Raw genomic sequence first — 22,679 nt, forward strand, 5'->3', positions numbered from 1 at the left:
CTAGTTCTATGTACTAGTTCTATCCACTAGTTCTATCCACTAGTTCTATCCACTAGTTCTATCCACTAGTTCTATCCACTAGTTCTATCATCTACTAGTTCTATCCACTAGTTCTATCATCTACTAGTTCTATCATCTACTAGTTCTATCTACTAGTTCTATCTACTAGTTCTGTCTACTAGTTCTGTCTACCATTTCTATCTACTAGTACTATCTACTACTTCTATTTACTAGTTAATCTACTAGTTAATCTCCTAGTTCTATCATCTGTTAGTTAATCTACTAGTTCTATCTACTACTTTTCTCCAGGTGAGGGAGGACAGGATGGATGGATGATCTGATACACAGCTGGTTACAGGATTGATGCCCCTGGTGTGTTATTGCCCCTGGTGTGTTATTGCCCCTGGGGGGGTCTCGGTGTGGAGACCTTCAGGTCAATCAGCTGTGAGAAAGCTGTGACCTCCACTAGTGTCCTGCTGTGTGTGTGTTTGTGTGTCTACATTGTACAGTTGGATGCCTGGTTTGGTGACACTTTCAGTTTTTCTTTGTTCATTAAACATCTCAGCAGACATCTGATAGACAAATTTAGTTCAGTTTAAGATTTTATTTATTTTTTTTACAGACAGACTCAATGACTGTAAATTAATAATGCTATACTATATTAGCTTGTCGTAGCACTGACTAAATAACTGACTGTACATTAATAATGCTATGCTGTATTAGCTTGTCATATCACTGACTGACTGTAAATTAATAATGCTAGGCTATATAAGCTTCTCTTAGCATTGACTAACTAATTAATAATGCTTGGCTATACTAGCTTGTTGTAGCACTGACTAACTAACTGACTGTGTAAATTATAATGCTATGCTATGTAAGCTTCTCTTAGCATTGACTAACTAATTAATAATGCTAGGCTATACTAACTTGTAGCACTGACTAACTGACTCTGTGTAAATTAATAATGCTAGGCTATATTAGCTTCTGTTAGCATTGACTAACTAATTAATAATGCTTGGCTATACTAGCTTGTCATAGCACTGACTAAATAACTGACTGTGTAAATTATAATGCTATGCTATGTTAGCTTCTCTTAGCATTGACTAATTAATAATGCTAGGCTATATTAACTTGTAGCACTGACTGACTGTACAAATTAATAATGCTATGCTATATTAGCTTGTTGTAGCACTGACTGTAAATTAATAATGCTACGCTACATTAGCTTTTCATAGCACGGACTAATTGAGTCTGTGTAAATTAATAATGCTAGGCTACACTAGCTTGGCGTAGTACTGATGAACTAACTCTGTGCAAATTAATAATGCTATGCTATATTAGCTTGTCGTAGCACTGACTACCTGACGGTGTAAAATAATAACACTATGCTATATTAGGTTGTTGTAGCACTGACTAACTGAATGTGTAAATAATAGTGCTATGCTATATTAGCTTCTCTTAGCAGTGGCTCACTAATTAATAATGCTATATTAGCTTGTCTTAGCATTAACTAACTAATTAATAATGCTACGCTATATTAGCTTGTTTCCTCTACAATGTTAAACCCTCAGTGGCTCCCCTGGTGGCACAACCAGGGGAGCCACTACTGTATCTGTGATACATGAAGTGTGTTTTATCCTTTACAGGAAAATAGAATCTGCAGATAATCAATAATAAATGACTCCGATCAGATCAATAAAACTTTGATCTTCAGTTGGTAAACTTACTTTATCTGTCAGGAATTAAAATATTAGTGACAGTAAAGTTACACCGAACACACACTGAGAGACACACACACACACACACACTGAGACACACACACACACACACTGAGACACACACACACACACACACACACACACACACACACAGCTCCTCCTCCTCCCACGCAGAGGGGCGTGTCCCTGCGTGTCCTGCGTGTCTCTGCGTGTTTCTGCTGCAGTCACTCAGTGTTCAGACTGTCAGCGCTCAGCAGCAGTCAGGAGCTGATCACATTTCTGAGGCTCATCGATCACGACACTTTCCGATGCGCGGATCGATGGATCAGTGACGTCACCCCGCGTGTTCTCGGACCTTTTCGGATTTTGTTCTTCGGTCCTTTCCGGTGCTGGGGGCGGCGGGGGGCAGCGGGGCATCATGGGCTTCTACGGCACCCTGAAGCTCATCTTCTACAAGGTGAGTATCGATCCCCTGATTGATCCCTGATCAGCTCCCACCGGGCCGGGCTCGCGCGCTGGGGATGACGAGGCGTTTCTCTCCGTGACAGCGGAGTGCGGCCGCAGCGCGTGCGCCGGGGGCGGCGAGCGCGTGCGTGCAGGGAGCACTGCGGAACCGGAGAACAGAACTCATGTCCTCTGTGTGTCTGATTATGGATTATTGATCCGGTGATCAGTGTGAGCCTCAGCAGGTGGAACAGAGAAACATCAGATCAGAATTTATCCAGATTTAATCTTCAGTTCAGCTGAAAACCACAAGATCAGATTCACGATTCGGTCCCAATAATTCACATTTATACAGGAAACATGTTACAGTCTGTGTATCTGTGTTTTCTGCCTCCAGTCTGCATGTTTCTGTCTCGTTTTTGTCATTTTCTCTATTTTATATTAGTTTTGTGTCTTTTTGCTGTTTTTCTCATTTTGGTCATTTTAAGTCTTGTTTTTGACATTTTGTGTGTTTTATATTAGTTTTGTGTCTTGTTTTTGTCATTTTGTGCCTCATTTTTGTCGTTTTCTGTCTCCTTTTTGTCATTTTGTGTGTTGTTTCATTAGTTTTGTGTCTTTTTTTGTCGTATAGTCTCATTTTTGTGGTTTTGTTTCTCGTTTGTCTCATTTTGTGGCTTGTTTGTCATTTTGTGTCTCCTTTTTGTCATTTTGTGTCTAATTTTTGTCATTTTGTGTCTCGTTTCTGTCAGTTTGTCTCATTTTATTCATTTTGTGTCTTGTTTTTGTCATTTTGTGTCTCCTTTTTGTCATTTTTGTCTCCTTTTTGTCATGTTGCATCCTGTTGTGTAGGTGTTCTGCATTTTCTGCCTCCAATCTGCTACAGAAACCAGCAGAACTCGGTGAAATGAACTAAAACAAGATTAACTTAGAGAAAAGAAACATGTTTTGATTGTTTATTTTACAAAAACGTCTAAACCTGGATAATTATTTTTTTCCCATTTTTGTGCCTCTGGTCATTTTTCCTCCACATATTATAAATATTTAACTATTTCCAGCTGCTAATTACATTAACTGACAGACTGCTGATGTAAACTGTGTTTTATGGTTAATTCTCAGTTTATTAAACAGAATAAATCAGTGAAAAACATCTAAATCAGACAGAACTTCATGCCTTATTGTGAGAAAACTGCCATTTGTTGCATTTCGACAGTAAATCCTCAGAGTTTACCTCCTGCTGATGTTTTAAAGCCCAAACGCTTTTTATTTTCTGTCTTTAATCAGACCCACATCTGCCGTTGAAAGAATCTGGAAGCGAAGAGCAGATTTGTGGGCTGCGGTTGTGAATGAAACTTGTGCTTTCATGTGAAATATTTGCAGCATGAAGGACACATGCTGCTGACTGTGGCTCTATTTCACCCAATGCATTCCTGCAATTTTCTGCATTCCTGCCTTCATTCACTGCCAGAGAAGAGACCGAAACTTCATGTGCAACTCTGCTTCAACGCTCCTGTAGCGTTTCTACTCTCATTATAAAGTCCTACAGCTCCATGGAAACAGAACAACCATGAAGGAGTCCTTACATCCAGCATGGTGAAACATCTTTCTACATCGTCAGTAGAAAGATGTTTCACCATGCTGAACGGATCTCCAACAACCTGCTCCTCTGTTCACTGTTTCTGAGCCAAGCCGCATTTATTTGATTCATCCAGTAGGGTTTATTTTCATTTTTTTTCTATATTTTTGGACAAGTTTATATAATTTTACACATTTTCAGTCATTTTAGGTACATTTTAAAATAATTTTGGTCAAAGTTAAAGTCATTCTTGGTATTTAAAAAAAAATTGACAAATTTTAAATATGAATACTTTCATTTTTGTGTCTTATTTTTTTCATTTTGTGTTTTATTTTTGTCGTTTTGTGTCTTTGTCATTTTTTGTCCAGTTTTTGTCGTTTTGTGTCTTGTTTTTGTCATTTTGGCTGTCGTTTTTGTCGTTATGTGCCTTTTCCTGCTTGTTTTGTCTCCACATACTACAGATAATTCACTATTTATATTTGCCAAACCTCTACAAACTACTCTGCTCATCAACTATAGAAAGATGTTTCACCATGCTGAATGTATCTTCCACCAACCTGCTCGTCTGTTCACTGTTTCTGAGCCATGCTGCATTTATTTTATTCATCCAGTAGCTTTGGTTTTCCTCCCATGATAGTTTTGGACAACTTCTGAGTCACTTTGAGTATTTTTTTTTTATTATTGTTGTGGACTACACAGACTATGTCTCTCTACTCTGTTCATCATCTGTAGAAAGATGTTTCACCATTCTGAATGTATCTGAGAGATTTTGACATCAAATAGTTCAAATTCTGGTGGTTCTTTCCATTTTCTGACTGAAAAATTTTCTACTTTTGGTCATTCTTTTGAAGATAGCTTTTCTTTCCAACTTGTCGGCAGATTTCTGTCATCTCAGAAACATTTTAGGAACTTTTCTTGCTTTTTTTATGCTGGCATCAACTGTCCACTGACTCTGGCTGGAGTCTAACGTTAATTAATTCAGTATTAAGAAAAATCTATGATGATAAAATGCTTAATCTCAGTTTAATGACCTATTTTTAATCCTCAGAACTCCAAAACATGCAGGAAAGACATTTTTTCTTTAAAAAAAAAAAAAAAATCAAAATTACTCATTTTTGCAGCTAGAATCTGTAAAAACACAAATAATATAATATAACATAATATAATATAATAAAATTTTGTGTTTTGTTTGAGAAAATGAACCAAATCTGAGGTTAAAATTGGGATAATGCATCTAAATACACTTTATTCAAGGTGTTGAATTTTATACTACAGTGAAAAAATGAAGCATCTAAAGTCCCCAGTGAAACCAGTCCTCCCACTTCTGAGTTGGTTTATGGTTGTTTTATTGATTATTGATTGATTGATTTGTTCAAGAGGAACTTTTTTTTAACTCAGGACCTTAAAATTATCTGATAATTAACTGTCATTTTCCACATAAAAGCAAAACATTTAAGTTTAAAACAGAGAATAAATGATAAAATAATAGAATAAATAAAACCGTCCAACAGTTTCTGCAGGTTTCTGTCATCTCCGTCCAGATGTTCGGTGCTTCTCCAGCTGTTTTAATCATGTGTTTGTGTTTTCAGATGAAGAGGAAGCTGGATCACGGTCCAGACGGACGGACGTTTCCTTCAGGGAAGAAGCACTGCAAAGGCAACGGACCGCTGGGGTAACGGAGGGTTTATTATTTCACACAATCTCATCAGAGTAAAGACTTTTTAATTAAGGACCATTGTTTCTGTTTTTACAGTTTGTGGTTCTGATAAATACTGTCATTTTGGTTATTTTTTTAACCCTCGTGTCGTCCTGCGGGTCAAAATTGACCCATTTTAAAGTTTGAAAATGTGGGAAAAAAATATTTTCACAGTGAAACTTCTGATGTCCACATTTTCAACATTTTTGGGGAATCTTTGAACATTTTTTGATGGAAAAAAAGAAATATTAAAAATGTTTCTAAAGAATATTCACATAAAAATCAACCAAAATCCAGTGAATTTCGCTGGATTTTGGTTGATTTTTATGTGAATGTTCTTAAAGAAAATATTACAAGTTTTACTGATATATATGGAATCACTTTAGATATTTTAAGGATTTTTTTTGGAAGATTTTTATTAATTTTTTTGAAAATATTTACAAGAATTTACTTCTCAAATTTGGGGGATTTTTAAGGGAAAATTTTAAGGAATTATTGGAATTTTCTTCATGAAGGTTTTTCAAATGTTTTGAAATTTTGGGAATTTTTTTTGCTGAATTTTTGGAATTTTTTTCAGACAAGGAAACAATATTTTTTGGTGCCCGTAAATGAGGACAACAGGAGGGTTAAAGATAATAAACTTTTTAAATCCAGTAGGTGATCTGAATGTAGTTATTACAGGAAGTCCTCGGTTTATGTCGTCCTCGACTTACAGCGTTTCATCATTACGTCGGAACTGGTTACATGGAACTAGTTGATGAGTGGAGTGGATGAATACGTCATTATGGCGCTATCAGACAGCTTTGTTTCCATTCTCTGGTTGTACACCGCCTTGGATTGTGCTACATTCACTAACTTTTTGTCCTTCATTATGGCTCCCAGCGTAAGTCAGACTCTTCTGATGCTTGGAAGAAAAGGAAAGCCGTCTCCATGGAAGTGAAATTAGATAGAATAAAATGCTGGGAACAGGAAGAAACACCGACCAACATGGGTCAAGTTGTAAAAACAGGTCAACATATTGTAGTGACCCTCTGTGATGAATGAGTGAGACTTTATCTGGTTCTCTGCTGGTTTATTGAACCTTCACACAGGCTACTGTGGACCGTAGCCAATGCCAGAATAACTAGAAAAACCCCATAACTTAGCTCCAGAATTAGCCGCCGTTCCCAGCTCTCTCTACTACTGACTCTCAGCCAATCAGAGGTGAGCTAACTAAACATGGCATGTTCACTGACATTAGGTAAATCTGGAACTGAACAATAAACACTGAAACCTCAACATCAATATCAGTCCGTTACAATATTCTGTTATCTTCTAGTAAAATGATTCATACATGCAAGAAAGTTGTTGGTATTCATGACTTTATGAAGAACTGATCGATATCGTGATGCACGGAACGGCTTTGAGTTCCGACTTAGGGCAAAAATCAGCTTACATCGATCCGTAGAAACGAAACTCCAACGTAAGTCGAGGACCTCCTGTACTAGTTTCTGCAGTACTAGTTACTAGTCCAGTTACTCACCTGTACTTCCTGTCTCTCTCTAGTCCCTCCAGTCTGGTTCAGGCCACGCCCACCACATTTGGTGACCTGCGGCTGGCCAATGGGCATTCGGCTCAGCGGCGGCGTGTCACCTCCGGCCCGCCTCCAACTGGCCTGCAGGACTGGCTACACACCTTCCAGGTAAGTTTCATTCATTCTTGTGCTGCTTTGGAGTAAACAAACTCGACTGTGTCACCAGAAGGAGGCGCTGTCGGCTACATTAGCAGTAACAAACGTAGAAGAGTAGAAGAAGAAACAAAACCAGTACTACTGTAACTTCTATCACCTGGCGGTAATCAGATTACTTCAGTATTTCCTCTAGAGAATGGTGAAAAATAAATACTTGATTGAAAAATTCAGGCTCTGAATGAGAAACTCAAAGCAGCCAAACTGAATCCAGCTATGATCTCAGTCTAAAGCTGCATGAACGTGGTTCTAAAAGGAGCCGCGAGAAGCAGAACTTTGTTTCAGACTCTGAACTACGTTGATAATCCAGCTGTGACACACATCAGCAGCTGCGACTTGTCACAGGGATTATTAATGAGAATCAGAGGAAGTGTGTCCACCTCCGACCTGGACAGTCCTAACCTGAATCCAACAGAACACCTTTGTGGTATTTCACAGAGAGAGGGAGAGAAACACAACCCCTCCAGCAAAGACGAGAACATGGTGAACTCTGGTGTCGTCCATGCTGAGGAGGATTTAGTGGATGAAGGTGGACATATGAAGAACTGAAGAAATCATTTAAAAGCTGTCCTTTGTTTGAATTTAGAGCTAATTACCTGTTAATGGACCTTCATGCTCTGAGTGTAACACGAGTCACCAGAACTGACCTGCAGCGACGCACCATAAACCCACATTTCCTGATGTTCTGTGTTTTGTTAAAGTGTTTTTGCGTCTTCCGCCTGCTGCACATAAACACAGCAGCTGCCTCCAGCTGTTCTTACGTAACCGACCGCCACAGAAAACCAACAAGAAGAAACGTACGCATGAAAACACACGGATGCATTCACAGGAAAAAAACACCAACTTCTGTCCTGGAGCTGGAGGAGACGAGAAACAAACCGAACGTAGAAACAAAAAACAGACAGAAACTAGAAACTAAAGGGAGAAGCGGAGATTATAACACAGAAAAGGGAATAAAATCACATATAAATGCACAGAAAGATACGAAAATATGACGAGAAAAGAAGAAACTGAACAGAAAAACAAACAGCAGAAACGATTAAATACACGAGGATAGGAAAACTGACACCAGATCAGTTTAACATCCCCTCCAGGTGTCAAAAATCTAAATGCTAAATCATTACAATTAGGATATTTTCAGTCATTTACTACAGTTTTTAAGTCATTTTTGACAAGTTTTCACTCACTGGGACAACTTTTAAGCAGTTTTGTAATAACTTTTTGCTATTTTGGACATTTTTTGTACAATTTTGTGCAAGTTTCAAGTCATTTTGGAGACATTTTTGATCATTTTTTTGTCATTTTGGACAAGAACTGAATCATTTTAGACAAATTTAGAGTCATTTTTTGAGAAGCTTTGTCATGTTAGACAAAGTCTGACCAATTTTGGACAAATTGGGACAAAAGTTTCGTCAACTTGATAAGGTTTTGGGTCATTTTGACCAAATTTGGTCAAGGTAAGATTTAAAATTATTTTCCAATATGTACATTTTCTTGAAGATTCCTCTTCACTTGAGTCATTTTAAAGAACGTTTTGATCATTTTGGACAAAATTGGAGTCATTTCCTAAGGAAGTTTTGTCATGCTAGATAAATTGTGAGTAATTCTGGACAAATCTGGACAAAAGTTTAGTCAGCTTGGACAAATCTTGAGTCACTTTGGAGAAATTGTTGTCTTTTTAGAAAAGAATTGGGTCATTTTGGCCAAATTTAGTTGTGGGAAAACTTCAAATAATTTTCTAATTTGTAGATTTTCTTGAAGACTCGTCTTGACTTGAGTCATTTTAAAGAACTTTTTGATAATTTTGGACACATTTTTAGTAATTTTAGAGATGTTTTTTGTCATTTTGGGCAAATTTGGAGTAATTTTCGGAAGTTTTTGTCAAATCAGACAATTTTCTACAAATTTTTACAAATTTGGACCAAAGTTTAGTCAGTTTGGACAGGTTTTGAGTCACTTTGGAGAAGTTTTTGTCTTTTTAGAAAAGAGTCGGGTCATTTTAGACACATTTGGTTGAGGGAAAACTTAAGATAATTTCCAACATGTACATTTTCTTGAAGATTCCTCTTCACTTGAGTCATTTTAAAGAACTTTTTGATCACTTTGGACACCTGGAGTGGATGTAAAACTGATTTTTAGCAGAACTCAGATGTGTTTTTCCTCCTAAAATGTCACGGTTCTATCTGCTGGACTGATGAAGTTATGAGGCTCAGAAATGATGGAAAAAATCCATTAAAAATGGACTTTTCCCATCATTTCTGAGTCTCATCACTTCATCTGGACCCATCTCTATTGACTTTAAGTTCCTGTAACTATTCATCGTATGAAGGTAAAACTTTTCTTCATTAAATAAAACTGACTGTAGATACTGAATCATCTGGTTCAAATGAGATGCTCTGACTGGTTTTTCCTCTAATGACCCTTCTTGCTTTTGGCTCTGCCCCTCCTCCAGATGTGGAGCGGTCCCGAGAGGCTATTGGCTCTGGACGAGTTGATCGACAGGTGCGAGACCAGCCAGGTGAAGCACATGATGCAGGTGATCGAGCCTCAGTTCCAGAGGGACTTCATATCGCTGCTGCCCAAAGAGGTAACGGACTAACAGCAGTCGGTTTACATCCTCAGTCTGACCTGCTACTAACAGAAGTGTTGTGGTTCCAGTTGGCGCTGTACGTGTTGACCTTCCTGCCCCCCAGAGACCTGATGCAGGCCGCCCAGACCTGCAGGTACTGGAGGATCCTGGCCGAAGACAACCTGCTGTGGAGGGAGAAGTGTCGCGAGGAGGGTAAGAATACACCAGTGAATAAATAGCTGAGATATGTAGGGGGATTTGGGTGAAATATCACAATTTTAGGTTGAGAATTGTTGAAATTTTCAATTTAAAAGCACATTAAAGGTGAGTAGTTCAAGGACTGTGAGAAATGTAGAAAATTTGAGGATTTTTTCAGTTTTTACAGTTTCTTTCTCCGATAAATTATGTATTAATTATTAATTTTTTAAAGATTTGTTTAATTCCTAATTTTTTGGCCTAAATAGAAAGTTACTCAGTTACTGTAATCATTCATCGTCATGGAAACAACCTATCTATCTGTCTGTCTGTCTATGAACCAAATCCAACCTTGATATTTAATTAAATCATTTATCCTACGTGTCTTGTTTTAAAAATTCACCAAAAATAAAGTGTTTTCTCCGACCAAATTCTGTTAAAAACAAAAAATTCTGAGCTCCTCGGTTCAACTGTGAAGCCATGACTGACTCACCTGTGACCAATAGTCAGGTGGTAATAATTCAGAGAGTTTTCAGGTTGAACTGCAGGCAGTGTTTCCGGTGTTGGTAACATCCGTAGGAACACATTGGACTAGTGATTCCAGGTTTTGCAATTTTTGTAAATGAAGCAGGAGCTAAAAAACACCCAGAAATGCTCAGAGTTCAGAGGGTTAAACTTTGATGAGAAAGAACAGCAAGTTAGCAAATTTAACAGCTTAGAATGCGGCTCTTTTTGCTTAAAATATGTAAATATACGACATATACAGTATATACAACTGACATGTAGGAAAGTTTCCTCCTGGACGTCAGTAAGTGTTCGTTAAAGGTGATCACCTGAGCAGAAACCTGCAGGTGTTTGACTCCTGAAACGAGAATCAGAGCATGAAGTGTTTTTAGCCTGAATGTAGCGTCCAGACTCACTGAGTGCTGCAGGCAGCGCAATGCAGAGGCTGACTGTTACTGTGTGTGTGTGTGTGTGTGTGTGTGTGTGTGTGTGTGTGTGTGTGTGTGTGTGTGTGTGTGTGTCTGTGTGTCTGTGTGTGTGTGTGTCTGTGTCTGTGTCTGTGTGTGTGTGTCTGTGTGTGTGTCTGTGTCTGTGTGTGTCTGTGTGTGTCTGTGTGTCTGTGTGTCTCTGGGCGCTCTGCCAGTCAGTCAGATTCACTGCCAGCACTCAGCAGTCATACCAATGAGGCTACCTAGCGTTAGCTCCACGCTGCAGCCATACTAATGAAGCTGGTGCTAACTGCAGCTCACAGCTTCATAAATAAGGCTAATTATTAGCTGCGCCGCCTCATCGCGGGGAACAGTGTTGGAGCTGATAGGACTCAGCGAGAATACAAATGATGCAGCTAACCTTAATGAGCAGCACTGCTCTGACACACCAATGAAACTAGCACTGGAGTTAGCATCCAGTGATTAGCAAACAGTAGTTATTATTCTGCTATAGTGCAGTGATACCAGTAAAATCTGCAGTAGCTAATGTTAGCTTTTAGCATATAAGTTAAAATTTGGGTAGTTGTTTCTTCATGTAATTAATTTACTCTAAAATTATAATTAAAGCCTCAGCAACCCATGATAAATGTGTTTTTATTTAATAGCTTTGGTTATTTTTAGTGTAACTGAGTAGCTAAAATTAGCTTTTACTGACTTTCAAGCTAATACTAGCTTGCCCATAAACAGAGCTGTAGTGGCTAATTAGCTTATAGCACATTAGTCAAGCTTTTGAGTTCTGGTGTTTTCAAGTAACAAATTTACGCTAAAATTATAATTAAAGCCTCAGTAACTAATGATGCATTTAAAATAATAGATTTAATAGCTGTGGTTATTTTTGGTTTAACTGACTAGCTAAAGATAGCTTTTACTGGCATTCAAACTAATGTTCGCTGTATATAAACAAAACTGTAGTAGCTAATGTGAACTTTTAGCATACTTTTAGCAAACTTTTAGCAAACTTTTGAATTCTGGTGTCTTCAAGTAACAAATTTACACTAAAATTATAATTAAAGCCTCAATAACTAATGATAAATACATTTAAAATAGTATGGTTGGTTGTTTTTAGTGTAACTGACTAGCTAAAATCAAGCTAATGTTAGCTTGCATATAAGCAAAACTGCAGTGTCTAATGTTAGCTTTTAGCATATTAATCAAACTTTTCAGTTCTGATGGATTCAAGCGACAGGTTTAGACTGAAATTGTAATTAAAGCCTCAGTAACTAATGATAAATACATTTAAAATAATAGATTTAATAGCTGTGGTTATTTTTAGTGTTACTGATTAACTAAAGTCAGCTTTTACTGACTTTCAAGCTAATGCTAGCTTGCATATAAGCAAAACTGCAGTGGCCAATGTTAGCTTTTATCATATTAATCATACTTTTGAATTCTGATATCGTCGAGTAACAGGTTTAGACTAAAATTATTATCAAAGCCTTAGCAGAAACTTTAATAACCGTGGTTATTTTTAGCTTAATTGCCTAGCTACATTGAGATTATACTGCAATCATGACAAGTAAACCAATGTTAGCTTACACACAAGCAAAACTGCAGCGGCTAATGTTCGCATATTAATCAAACTTTTGAGTTCTAGTGGCTTCAGCTAACAAGTTTACACTAAAATTATTTACACTCAGAATCCTCATTCAGTAGCTGCAGTTGCTTTATAACATATTGGGCTAGCTATTGCTAACGTATACTGCATCAGTGACAATTAAGCTAATGTTAGCTTACACACAAACAAAACTGCAGTGGCTAAGTAGCTTAGTAATACAGTGTTTTAACTCTGTTGACCTCAAATACCAAATTAAAATTGCAACCTGCTAACTACTGCTGCTAACTAATACAGTTGTTTAATAGCTGTGACTGCTTTTTATGTAACTGACTAGCTAACGTTAGCTTTTACTGATTATTAAGCTAATGTTAGCTTCGTGATCCAGCTGCCATCAAAAACCCAGTTTACATGACATTATAAATAAAGCCTTTATAAGAAGTAATGATTAAAGGCCTCATTTTAATAGCTGTGGTTGCTTTTAGCTTAGCGGGCTAGCTTAGGTTAGCTCAAACTGTGATCTACACAATGAAACTAATGCTGGCTAGCAGTACAATAATTAAACCATTGCTCGTGTTGGTGTGTTGTCTTCATTTTAAGGTTTTTGTTGCCAGATAATGTCAGCTGCAGTGTTTCATTTTAGCATCATGTTTAGTAATAAAGATGCTAATGTTAGCTTCTACAACAGCTAACAGGGGTTATACCTATGTTGGATCTTTGTTTATCTTTGAGTCAGCTGATTATTACAGTTATGTTTCTCCTCTGCAGGTATATCAGAGTGTGAGTCATCTCGTCGCAGGAGATGCGGGACTGCGGTCGGTCCGTGGAAGTCGGCCTACATCCGGCAGCACCGCATCGAGACCAACTGGAGGCAGGGCGACTCCGGGGAGCCGATGGTCCTCAAAGGACACGACGACCACGTCATCACCTGTCTGCAGTTCAGCGGCGACCTCATCGTCAGCGGCTCCGACGACAACACGCTCAAAGTGTGGTCGGCCATCAGCGGAAAGGTAGGACTGGTAAACATCTGGAGTGAACATCTGTCTGTAACCAAATCTGTATTTAATCAGTAAAAGCTAACATTAGCTAGTCAGTTACATACAAAGCAACCACAGCTATTAAATTACTGTATTTATCAGTAGTTAGTTAGTTGTACTTATTGGTATTTGAAGCCAACAGGACTCAAACATCGTCAGACATCCTGTATGGAAACAGAACAACCACGAAGAAGGAGACAGAACTCAGAAATATGATGAAAATTAGAAAAAAGAAGAAAGAAGTTGAATTTCGTGCATTATTTGATTTACAAAAAATGTCCAATATGACTCAAAACTAGTTTAAAATGACTCAGAATTTGACAAAATTGACTCAAAACTATGTCTTCTCTGCAGTGGGACGCATTTATTATCACAAAAAAGGAAAAATTCAGTTAAATTCTGATTATTGAGTGTAGAAAAATATAACCTGGAATCAACATGTCTGACATGCTTCGACAGCTGTTATCAACACTACTTGGTTCTGCCTGGTTCTAACTGGTTCTACTTAGTTCTGCCTGATTCTGTTTGGTTCTGCCTGGTTGTATTCAGTTCTGCCTGGTTCTACTTGGTTCTACCTGTTTCTACTTGCTTCCACTTTGTTCTGCGTGGTTCTACTTGCTTCAACTTGTTTCTATTTGCTTCTAATTGGTTCTACATGTTTCTACTTGCTTCTGCTTGCTTCTAATTGGTTCTACATGTTTCTACCTGGTTCTACTTGGTTCTACATGTTGTTACCAACACTGGAAAAAATTCCACGTACTCTAGATATTTGACAGTTTTCATTAGTTATTATTTAAACATTTGGTTCTCCTTGGTTCTACCTGGTTGTACTTGGTTCTGCTGGTTCTACATGGTTTGACCCGTTTCTACTTGCTTCTACTTGATTTTACCTGGTTCTGTTTGTTTCTTGGTTCTCCTTGATTCTACTTGGTTCTACATCTTGTTGCCAGCACTGTAAAATACTCCACGTCCTACAGATATTTACATATTTTCCAGTTTTCGTGAGTTATTATTTAGTTAAACATTTCCAGTGTTGCAGCTGAATCACTTGTGTTTCACTGAAACTAAAGTTGACGTTTTGAAGAGAAAACCATCAGCAGTTTGTTGGTGATTAATCGGTAATAATGAAGTGATGAAACACTGCCTGAGTCTGTTTCACTTCACTGTATGTCTGACCTGAATTAGAACGAAATCAAAGACAACAGAGGCCTTAAAGTGGGTCATAAAGAGACAGAAAGAAAGAGTGGATCCTCCTGAACAGACTGAAGCAGCAGGACCAGTTCTTCTGTTAGCTGGGCGTGACGCTGTTCAAACACCGTTTACACCTGTAGTACAGGTAAAGAGACAGTCTGCTGTCTGTATTTACTATAACTTATTATTATTTACTTCATGTGTCTATCTGCTGTACTTCTGAAGTTATTAGGCTCAGAAGTGATGGAAACGGTAAATATTGATAAATAAATATTCACATGGAGGTAAAATGTTGCATGGCTTCATTAAAATAAACTTAAATAAAAATAATCAGCTGATTCTGGGGAACTGACTGGTTTTACATGAAGGTTCCTCACTGTATCTCAACTTCTAGCTGGTTCTACTTGGTTCTACGTGGTCCTACCTAGTACTACTTGGTTTGACTTGATTCTACTTGTTTTTACCTGGTTCTACTTGGTTCTACTTGCTTCTACTTGGTTCTACCTGTTTCTACTTGGTTCTACCTGTTTCTACTTGCTTCTACCTGTTTCTACTTGCTTCTACTTGGTTCTACCGGTTTCCACTTGCTTCTACTTGGTTCTGCGTGGGTCTCCTTGGTTCTACTTGATTCTACTTGTTTCATATTGGTTCTGCCTGGTTGTACTTGTTTCTACCTGCTTCTGCTTGGTTCTGATTGGTTCTACTTGTTTCAACTTGGTTCGACCTGGTTCTACTTGTTTCTACCTGGTTCTGCCTGATTGTACTTGGTTCTCCCTGGTTACTATTGGTTTGACCTGCTTCTACCTGGCTCTCCCTGGTTCTCCGTGGTTCTACCTGGTGTCTGTATGAACTGAGCGTGTCGGTAAGGTGGAGTCAGGTGATGAAACAGGAACAGTGCGTCTGGTTTCGGTTGAACATTCTTTACCTGGACACACCTGCTGCTTGTCGCCCAGACCTGCCTGGTTCTTCACACATGGGTTCTCCACGTGGAGGTGACAGTAAACACACTTCAGTCTCGTGTTCCTGCTATCATTAAGGTCAGTTTCAGATTTTAAATCAGTTGTAGCTGCTGTCATCTCTGCTGGATCTAGATCAGTTTTATTAACAGACCTGCTGCAGCATCTTTCCTCTTCCCTGCAACAGTTGCCAGGGAAGAGTTTTCACTGTTGCCGCGGAAACCGGCACTACAACACCTTCAAGGTGAAACTGCATTTTTCTGTGCGTGTCCTTTAGCAGCAGCTGTGAAAAGCGTCGGGATTGTAAAGACGCTTTCTGTTCTGAATGACGTCTGTTTGCGATTTTAACCCTCTGAACCCCAAAAACCTGCTGGAGGGTTTGGAAAGAAAAAAATCACCAAAAACACATCAGCAGGTTTTAACCGACTGTCCTTGAACTACTCGTCTGTGACGGCCTCAGCAGAGAGACTGAGGAGAATTAAAGCTACTGGATGAATAAAATAAAAGCAGCATGGCTCAGAAACAGTGAACAGAGGAGGTAGTTGTTGGAGATCCATTCAGCATGGTGAAACATCTTCCTATAGTTGATGAGCAGAGACTTGAAAATGGACAAAATATTGTCCAAAATGTTCAAAATTGTTGTTTTGAGTGATTTTTGAGTAATTTTTAACTAGTTTCAAGTCATTTTGGATAGTTTTCAAGTTAATTTGGACATTTTTGGACAAATTTCACGTTATTTTAGACAAGTTTAAGTCATTTTTAGGCCATTTTTGACAATTTAATGTTACTATGATAGTTTTAAATTATTTCAGACAATTTTAGACTTGAGAGGAAAATTAAAGCTACTGGATGAATAAAATAAAGTCAGCATGACTCAGAAACAGTGAAACGAGGAGCAGGTTGTTGGAGATTGATTCAGCTGAATGTATGGAGTAGAGAGAAGAAGTCTGTAGAGGCTGGAAATAGTTAAATATATATTTTTTTTCCAGTGTTCTTGACATCTGTGGACAAGTTGGACATGTTTATTCCAGGTTTTGACATTATTGTAAACTAAATAATCAAAGAATTACTTACTTTTTCTGATTTCCGTCATTCTAACTGTAGACATTTCTGAGTTCTCTCTCCTTCTTCATGGTTCTGTTTCCACAGAGGACTTTACGTTGCAGTGAAAAATGAACCCACAGTGAGGAAAAATGAGACGTCCAGAGTTCAGTGGGTTAATTACTCACCAATTAACCTAGTTTGGGTTAGTTTGGAAAGTGTGACTAATCACTAAAACACACTGTGGCTCAGTTCAGTGCACGTGTGCCTGATTTTAGATGAATACAACTCCAGTTTACTGGACAGAATATTAATATTAAGGTCCTCATTAATACATATAAAGTCATTTAACGGAATGATTTAAATATTTTTTCCTGTCTCCTCTGTCTCCCAGTGTCTGCGGACGCTGACCGGTCACACCGGTGGAGTTTGGTGCAGCCAGATGTCCGTCGCCACGGTGATCAGCGGCTCCACCGACCGGACGCTTCGCGTTTGGGACGCCGAGAGCGGCGAGTGTGTCCACACACTGTACGGACACACGTCCACTGTGCGCTGCATGCATCTCCACGGCAACTGGTAAGACACAGACACACACACACACACACACACACACACACACACACACACACACACACACACACACACACACACACACACACACTTTAGGAACACCTAACATTTAGCTGCACTTGTCTCCATGACAACCAGAGGGAAGACACACACAAATACACTGCCTGCTTCCCATCTCCATGGTAACCAACATAACACTTGTATGGTGTGTACATTTATAGGTGACAGTACACACACACACACATATATATGTACAGTTTATAGAGACCCTATACATAAATGTTTCTACAAAATAAAGTCAATTAACTGAAAATACAAAAAGCTAAATAAGTGATTGCATCAGTATTCACCACCTTTAAAGTGATAAAGATACTGTTGGAAAAAGCTCATACTAAATCTGGACTAGAGTTCATCAGAAGACATGTGGTTGCATCATTATGTGAAGCATGGTGGTGGCGGCATCATTATGTGAAGCATGGTGGTGGCAGCATCATGATGGGAATAGTGTTTCTAGGCTCTGTACTTGTACACAAACATACGCAGTAAAAACATACAACTACACACACAGTGTAGAAATGATGTCACGTCACTGACTGCTATGACATCATGCCTGTGTTTGTGTGTCAGGGTGGTGTCGGGTTCCCGGGACACGACGCTGAGGGTCTGGGACGTGTCCACGGGTCGCTGTGAACACGTGCTGACGGGTCATGTGGCGGCAGTTCGCTGCGTTCAGTTCGACGGACGGCGTGTGGTGTCGGGAGGATACGACTTCATGGTGAAGGTGTGGGACCCCGACACCGAGGTGTGTCTGCACACGCTGCAGGGACACACAAACAGAGTGTACTCACTGCAGGTAAACACACACACACACACACACACACACACACACACACACACACACACACACACAGTCTGATCTGGTTGTTGGGTTTCGGTTGTAACTTTGTGCGTCTTTCTGCAGTTTGACGGTGTGTTTGTGGTCAGCGGTTCATTGGACACGTCCATCAGAGTCTGGGACGCAGAGACAGGTAGAGACCTCACCTGACATCATCTGTATCTAATCTGAGTGGAAGCAGTTTGACTGATTGAACAGATGATGTATTTAGATCAAATCTGATGACAGAAAAGTCATAAAATCACCAAACATGAGGCTGATAAACAGTTAGATTTTTTAAATTTTAAATTTTTTAAGATAACAGTCTTTCAACCTCAGCAGGTTTTGGGGTTCAGGTGGTTAAAGTGCTTTAAATAAACCAAATTTTTAATTTCATGTTGTCATGGTAACTGTCTAACCTGAGCTTTATGTTGTCATGGTTACTGTCTAACCTGAGCTTTATGTTGTCATGGTAACTGTCTAACCCGAGCTTTATGTTGTCATGGTAACCGTCTAACCTGAGCCTCGTGTCTTCCAGGTAACTGCGTCCACACTCTGACTGGTCACCAGTCTCTGACCAGCGGCATGGAGCTCAGAGACAACGTCCTGGTGTCTGGAAACGCCGACTCCACCGTCAGAGTCTGGGACGTCCGGACGGGACGGTGTCTCCACACACTGCAAGGTGAGAGGATGGGGGGAGGGTCCAACAGGTGAGACCAGGTGAGAAGAACTCGGTGTAACTAAACGGACGACACTAAAGAAGAGAATATTGTGTAATATTTTGTCTGTTCTGTGTCTAATGTTGTTAATTTTGTCATTTTAAAGTCATATTTTGGTTGTTCAGTGTCTCCTTACTGTGATGTTTGGGACATTAAGTCTAAATTTTTGTCATTTTGCAACTCTTTTGGTCCAGTTTTTATCATTTCATGTCTTGTGTTGTTAACCTTGTGTCTCTTTAATATCTCATTAGATGTTCAGTGTTTTACTCCTCATGTGTTTCCTTCAGGACCCAACAAACACCAGTCGGCCGTCACCTGCCTCCAGTTCTGCAGAGGTCTGGTTCTGTCCAGCTCTGATGACGGGACAGTCAAACTGTGGGACCTCCGGACCGGGGCCTGGCTGAGGGACGTGGTGGCGCTGCAGAGCCGAGGATCAGGTGAGGATCCAGTGGTTGTTTAGATCTCATCTGACGGGACGGTCTGGTGGGTTCAAGTCTATCGAACTGTCTGCAGATACAAGATGGAGTCATCTGCATAGAAACGAACATCAAAGAGCTGAATGTGGATCCTTAAGGGGCTCTGCGACCAAAAACATTCTACACATTTACACATGTATCATTTTATTTTTCGGATCTGATACGTTTCCATACTTTATGTAGGTCTGAGAGGCGTGTTGTCTTTACAGCGTCAGTTAGAAGACACCATTTACAGTGGTCCCTTGTCTATCGTGGAGGTTAGGTTCCAGAACCCCCCACGATAGGTGAAATTCTGCAGAGTAGCAACCTTATATTTATTCATGATGCTGCCACCACTGTGCGTCACATCATGATGTTACCACCACCGTGCTTCACATAATGATGCTGCCACCACCGTGCTTCACATAATGATGCTGCCACCACCATGCTTCACATCATGATGCTGCCACCACCATGCTTCACATCATGATGCCGCCTCCACCGTGCTTCACATCATGATGCTGCCACCACCGTGCTTAATTAATTCTGCATACCTATATGATTTTGGGGTATATAGGTATTACCTATATACCCCAAAATCCCGAGATATGGCGAAAAATCCATGATACAAAATTAGATATATACAATTTTAAAATCCGCAGTACAGTGAAACCGCAAAAAGTGAATCGCAATATGGTGAGGGACCACTGCATATGTTATAAAACTATAATAATATTATGATTAAATGCCCTTTATGATTATAAACTACTGTATAACTGTGTAACTGTAAACTTATAGAACCCAGTGTACCCAGTGAATCTCCATGATTCACTTTGACCATGAAAATATAACAGGTTGGTTGAAACTGGCTGCTCAGAATCTGATAACACCACTGCAAAAAACAAATGTCCTGTAACTCACGGTGATGGAACATGTCTCTATAGAAAAGCTAAACTGTTACTGTTCTAGTTCTGTTTTTACCTGATGTCTGTCAAACAATCCCACGTCTCCCCTCTAGGTGGCGTCGTGTGGCGAATCAGAGCGTCTGACACTCGGCTGGTTTGCGCCGCCGGCAGCAGGAACGGCACCGAGGAGACCAAACTACTGGTGCTGGACTTCGACGTGGACGACAAGAAGACGGAGACGGACTGAAGGAGATGCTGAAGACTGAAGACGAACCGACGGTCTTCATGATGCTGATCGGACAGCAGGTGAACAGAACAGAACAGAGAACGTTTTATTGAATGTAGGACTGAGGAGGCCGACGCCACTGTTGATCACCAAATCTACCCAAACTTCTAGAGGCGACGCAGACGAACGCCACAGGATTCCTCTCGGTTCGACCATCTGCAGCTCGTCTGCATCGCCTCTTCGGTTCAGAAACTCGCTGCTGCTGAAATCTGGGAATCGAAGCTTTTTGTTTTCAGAGACGGAGGACAGACTGAAATGTAGCAGAGCCTCACACCTGCAGCAGAATCACCGTAGAATCACCATAAAATCACCGCCATCAGTCATTCACACTTACAGTCAGAGATCCTCAGTCATTTGCGGTCATTTTAGAATCACAGAAGCTTTCAGTGGGTTTAAAGAAAAATCACCAAAATGATGTCAAACACCTGAAACGCTACAAATAATCCATCCTGGACTGACTTCTCTTTCAACTGAACGATTTTACCTTCTGTGATCATTCGCTCAATGATTCGATGATTCAGTCACTCAAACTGGTAACTGTCCAGAAACTGATAGATCTGTAGTTATAGATCTTTAGATCTATAGTTATAGATCTGTAGTAGATCCACAGTTATAGATCTGTAGCCATAGATCTGTAATTATAGATCTGCCGTTATAGATCTTCATTTATAGATCTGTAGTTATAGATTTATAATTATAGATCTGTGGTTAAAGATCTGTAGTTAAATATCTGTAGTTATAGATCTGTAGTTATAGATCTGTAGTTATAGATCTGTAGTTATGGATCTGCAGTTGTAGTTCTACAGTTGTAGTTCTGCAGTTGTAGATCTGTAGATCTGTACTTATAGATCTGCTGTTACACATCTGTAGTGATAGATTTTTATAGATCTGTAGTTGTAGATCTGTAGTTATAGATCTGTACTTATAGATCTATAGTTTTAGATCTGCATCTGTAGTTATAGATCTGTATTTATAGATCTGCAGTTGTAGATCTGCAGTTATAAATCTGCAGCTGTAGATCTGCAGTTATAGATCTGAACCCAAAGACAGTGGAGGAAATGCTTCAGAAACGTGGTTAAAAGTTCGTATTTGAACCTAAATTATGATGTTTTTCTAAACCAAACCCAGTATTTTGGTTCCTGAGCTTCTATCCAGCAGTTTTTGTTGTTAAAATGTTGACTAAACTGTAATATTTTACTAAATCTGATCAGAAACCGAGTAAAAACCGAACGTAAACCAGAGAAAATGAAACTTCAGTCTAATAATACAGGATGTGGTGAAAGTCCTCCACTGCTCCTTCAAATTAAAAGTCCATCACAGCATTGTTTTTTTAATTTTTTCTGAAATGACACTAAGATAGAGGAAAGTTGAATCACTCATTATTTTTCTGTTGTTTTTCTTACATTTTCCTCAAACTTTAACTCAGAAGACGGTGAACCCTGCAGCAGCTCCTTATGTTTGATAAATTCCATCACTATGCGACTTTAATGCACTAAATTCCAGAAAAACGTCACTTTTTGATAAATAGTTTCTTTTTCCCTTCCCAGATCCACTCCACACGTTTGTCTCAGCTTATGAAACATTAAAAAAAAGCTAAATAATTGAAACAACTCCTTTTAGTCGATATTAATCCGATAAGCTGCCGTTGCCAGGCAACACCTCCAGCCAATAGCGGAGGTCTGGGTGATGTTTCCCCGGCAACAGGTGTGTCTGCAGCAGCAGAGGTGAAGCAGGTGAGAGGCTCTGGATGCTGTAACATACTGTAAATACTGAGGATGTACATATCGAGCTTTTGTAATAAAAATAAAAAATAGAGAAAATATTGTGAACGACGGATAAGAAACAATAAAGACGAGTTTTATAAAAAGCTGTTGTTTCAACTTTATTCTGACAGACTGAAGCCAACCAGAGACGTTGAAGCTTCACAAGATATAAGGTAAGAAAAAAAACACAAATACAGCCAAATAAAATCACATTAATTAGATCATTCAAAGCCAAGATGGACAACAGATTTTATGAAATAATTCAATCCGATGGACTAAAACATCAGGAAGAAAATAAAACCACAAGAAGAAGAAAGGTTTAATAAAAGTGAAGTGATATGAGCCGTGAAAGTTTACCCAGAATGACAAAAACGTCTCCAAAATGACCCAAAATCTGTCCAAGCTGACTAAACTTTT

General features: G+C 39.2%; 1 protein-coding gene across 2 annotated transcripts in view; it reads left to right on the forward strand.

Moving 5' to 3' along the window:
• LOC111588615 (F-box/WD repeat-containing protein 7-like) overlaps positions 1-22,366 on the forward strand; it is a 31,178-nt gene extending 8,812 nt beyond the window's left edge. The window contains exons 1-12 of one of the 2 annotated variants that reach the window (XM_023299069.3): positions 1,940-2,175; positions 5,325-5,407; positions 6,977-7,112; positions 9,610-9,744; positions 9,816-9,939; positions 13,234-13,475; positions 17,085-17,266; positions 17,888-18,113; positions 18,222-18,288; positions 18,673-18,816; positions 19,141-19,290; positions 20,327-22,366. In XM_023299069.3, the coding sequence (XP_023154837.2) occupies positions 2,137-2,175; positions 5,325-5,407; positions 6,977-7,112; positions 9,610-9,744; positions 9,816-9,939; positions 13,234-13,475; positions 17,085-17,266; positions 17,888-18,113; positions 18,222-18,288; positions 18,673-18,816; positions 19,141-19,290; positions 20,327-20,460 (1,662 nt within the window). In that variant the 5' untranslated portion in view covers positions 1,940-2,136 and the 3' untranslated portion in view covers positions 20,461-22,366. Of the gene's footprint in view, positions 1-1,939; positions 2,176-5,324; positions 5,408-6,976; positions 7,113-9,609; positions 9,745-9,815; positions 9,940-13,233; positions 13,476-17,084; positions 17,267-17,887; positions 18,114-18,221; positions 18,289-18,672; positions 18,817-19,140; positions 19,291-20,326 lie in introns of those variants that run through there. The other variant, XM_023299068.3, reaches the window with a different exon arrangement.
• Positions 22,367-22,679: the final 313 nt, after the last annotated feature.

Source organism: Amphiprion ocellaris, chromosome 23 (assembly GCF_022539595.1).
Source record: "Amphiprion ocellaris isolate individual 3 ecotype Okinawa chromosome 23, ASM2253959v1, whole genome shotgun sequence".
NCBI lineage: Eukaryota > Metazoa > Chordata > Actinopteri > Pomacentridae > Amphiprion > Amphiprion ocellaris.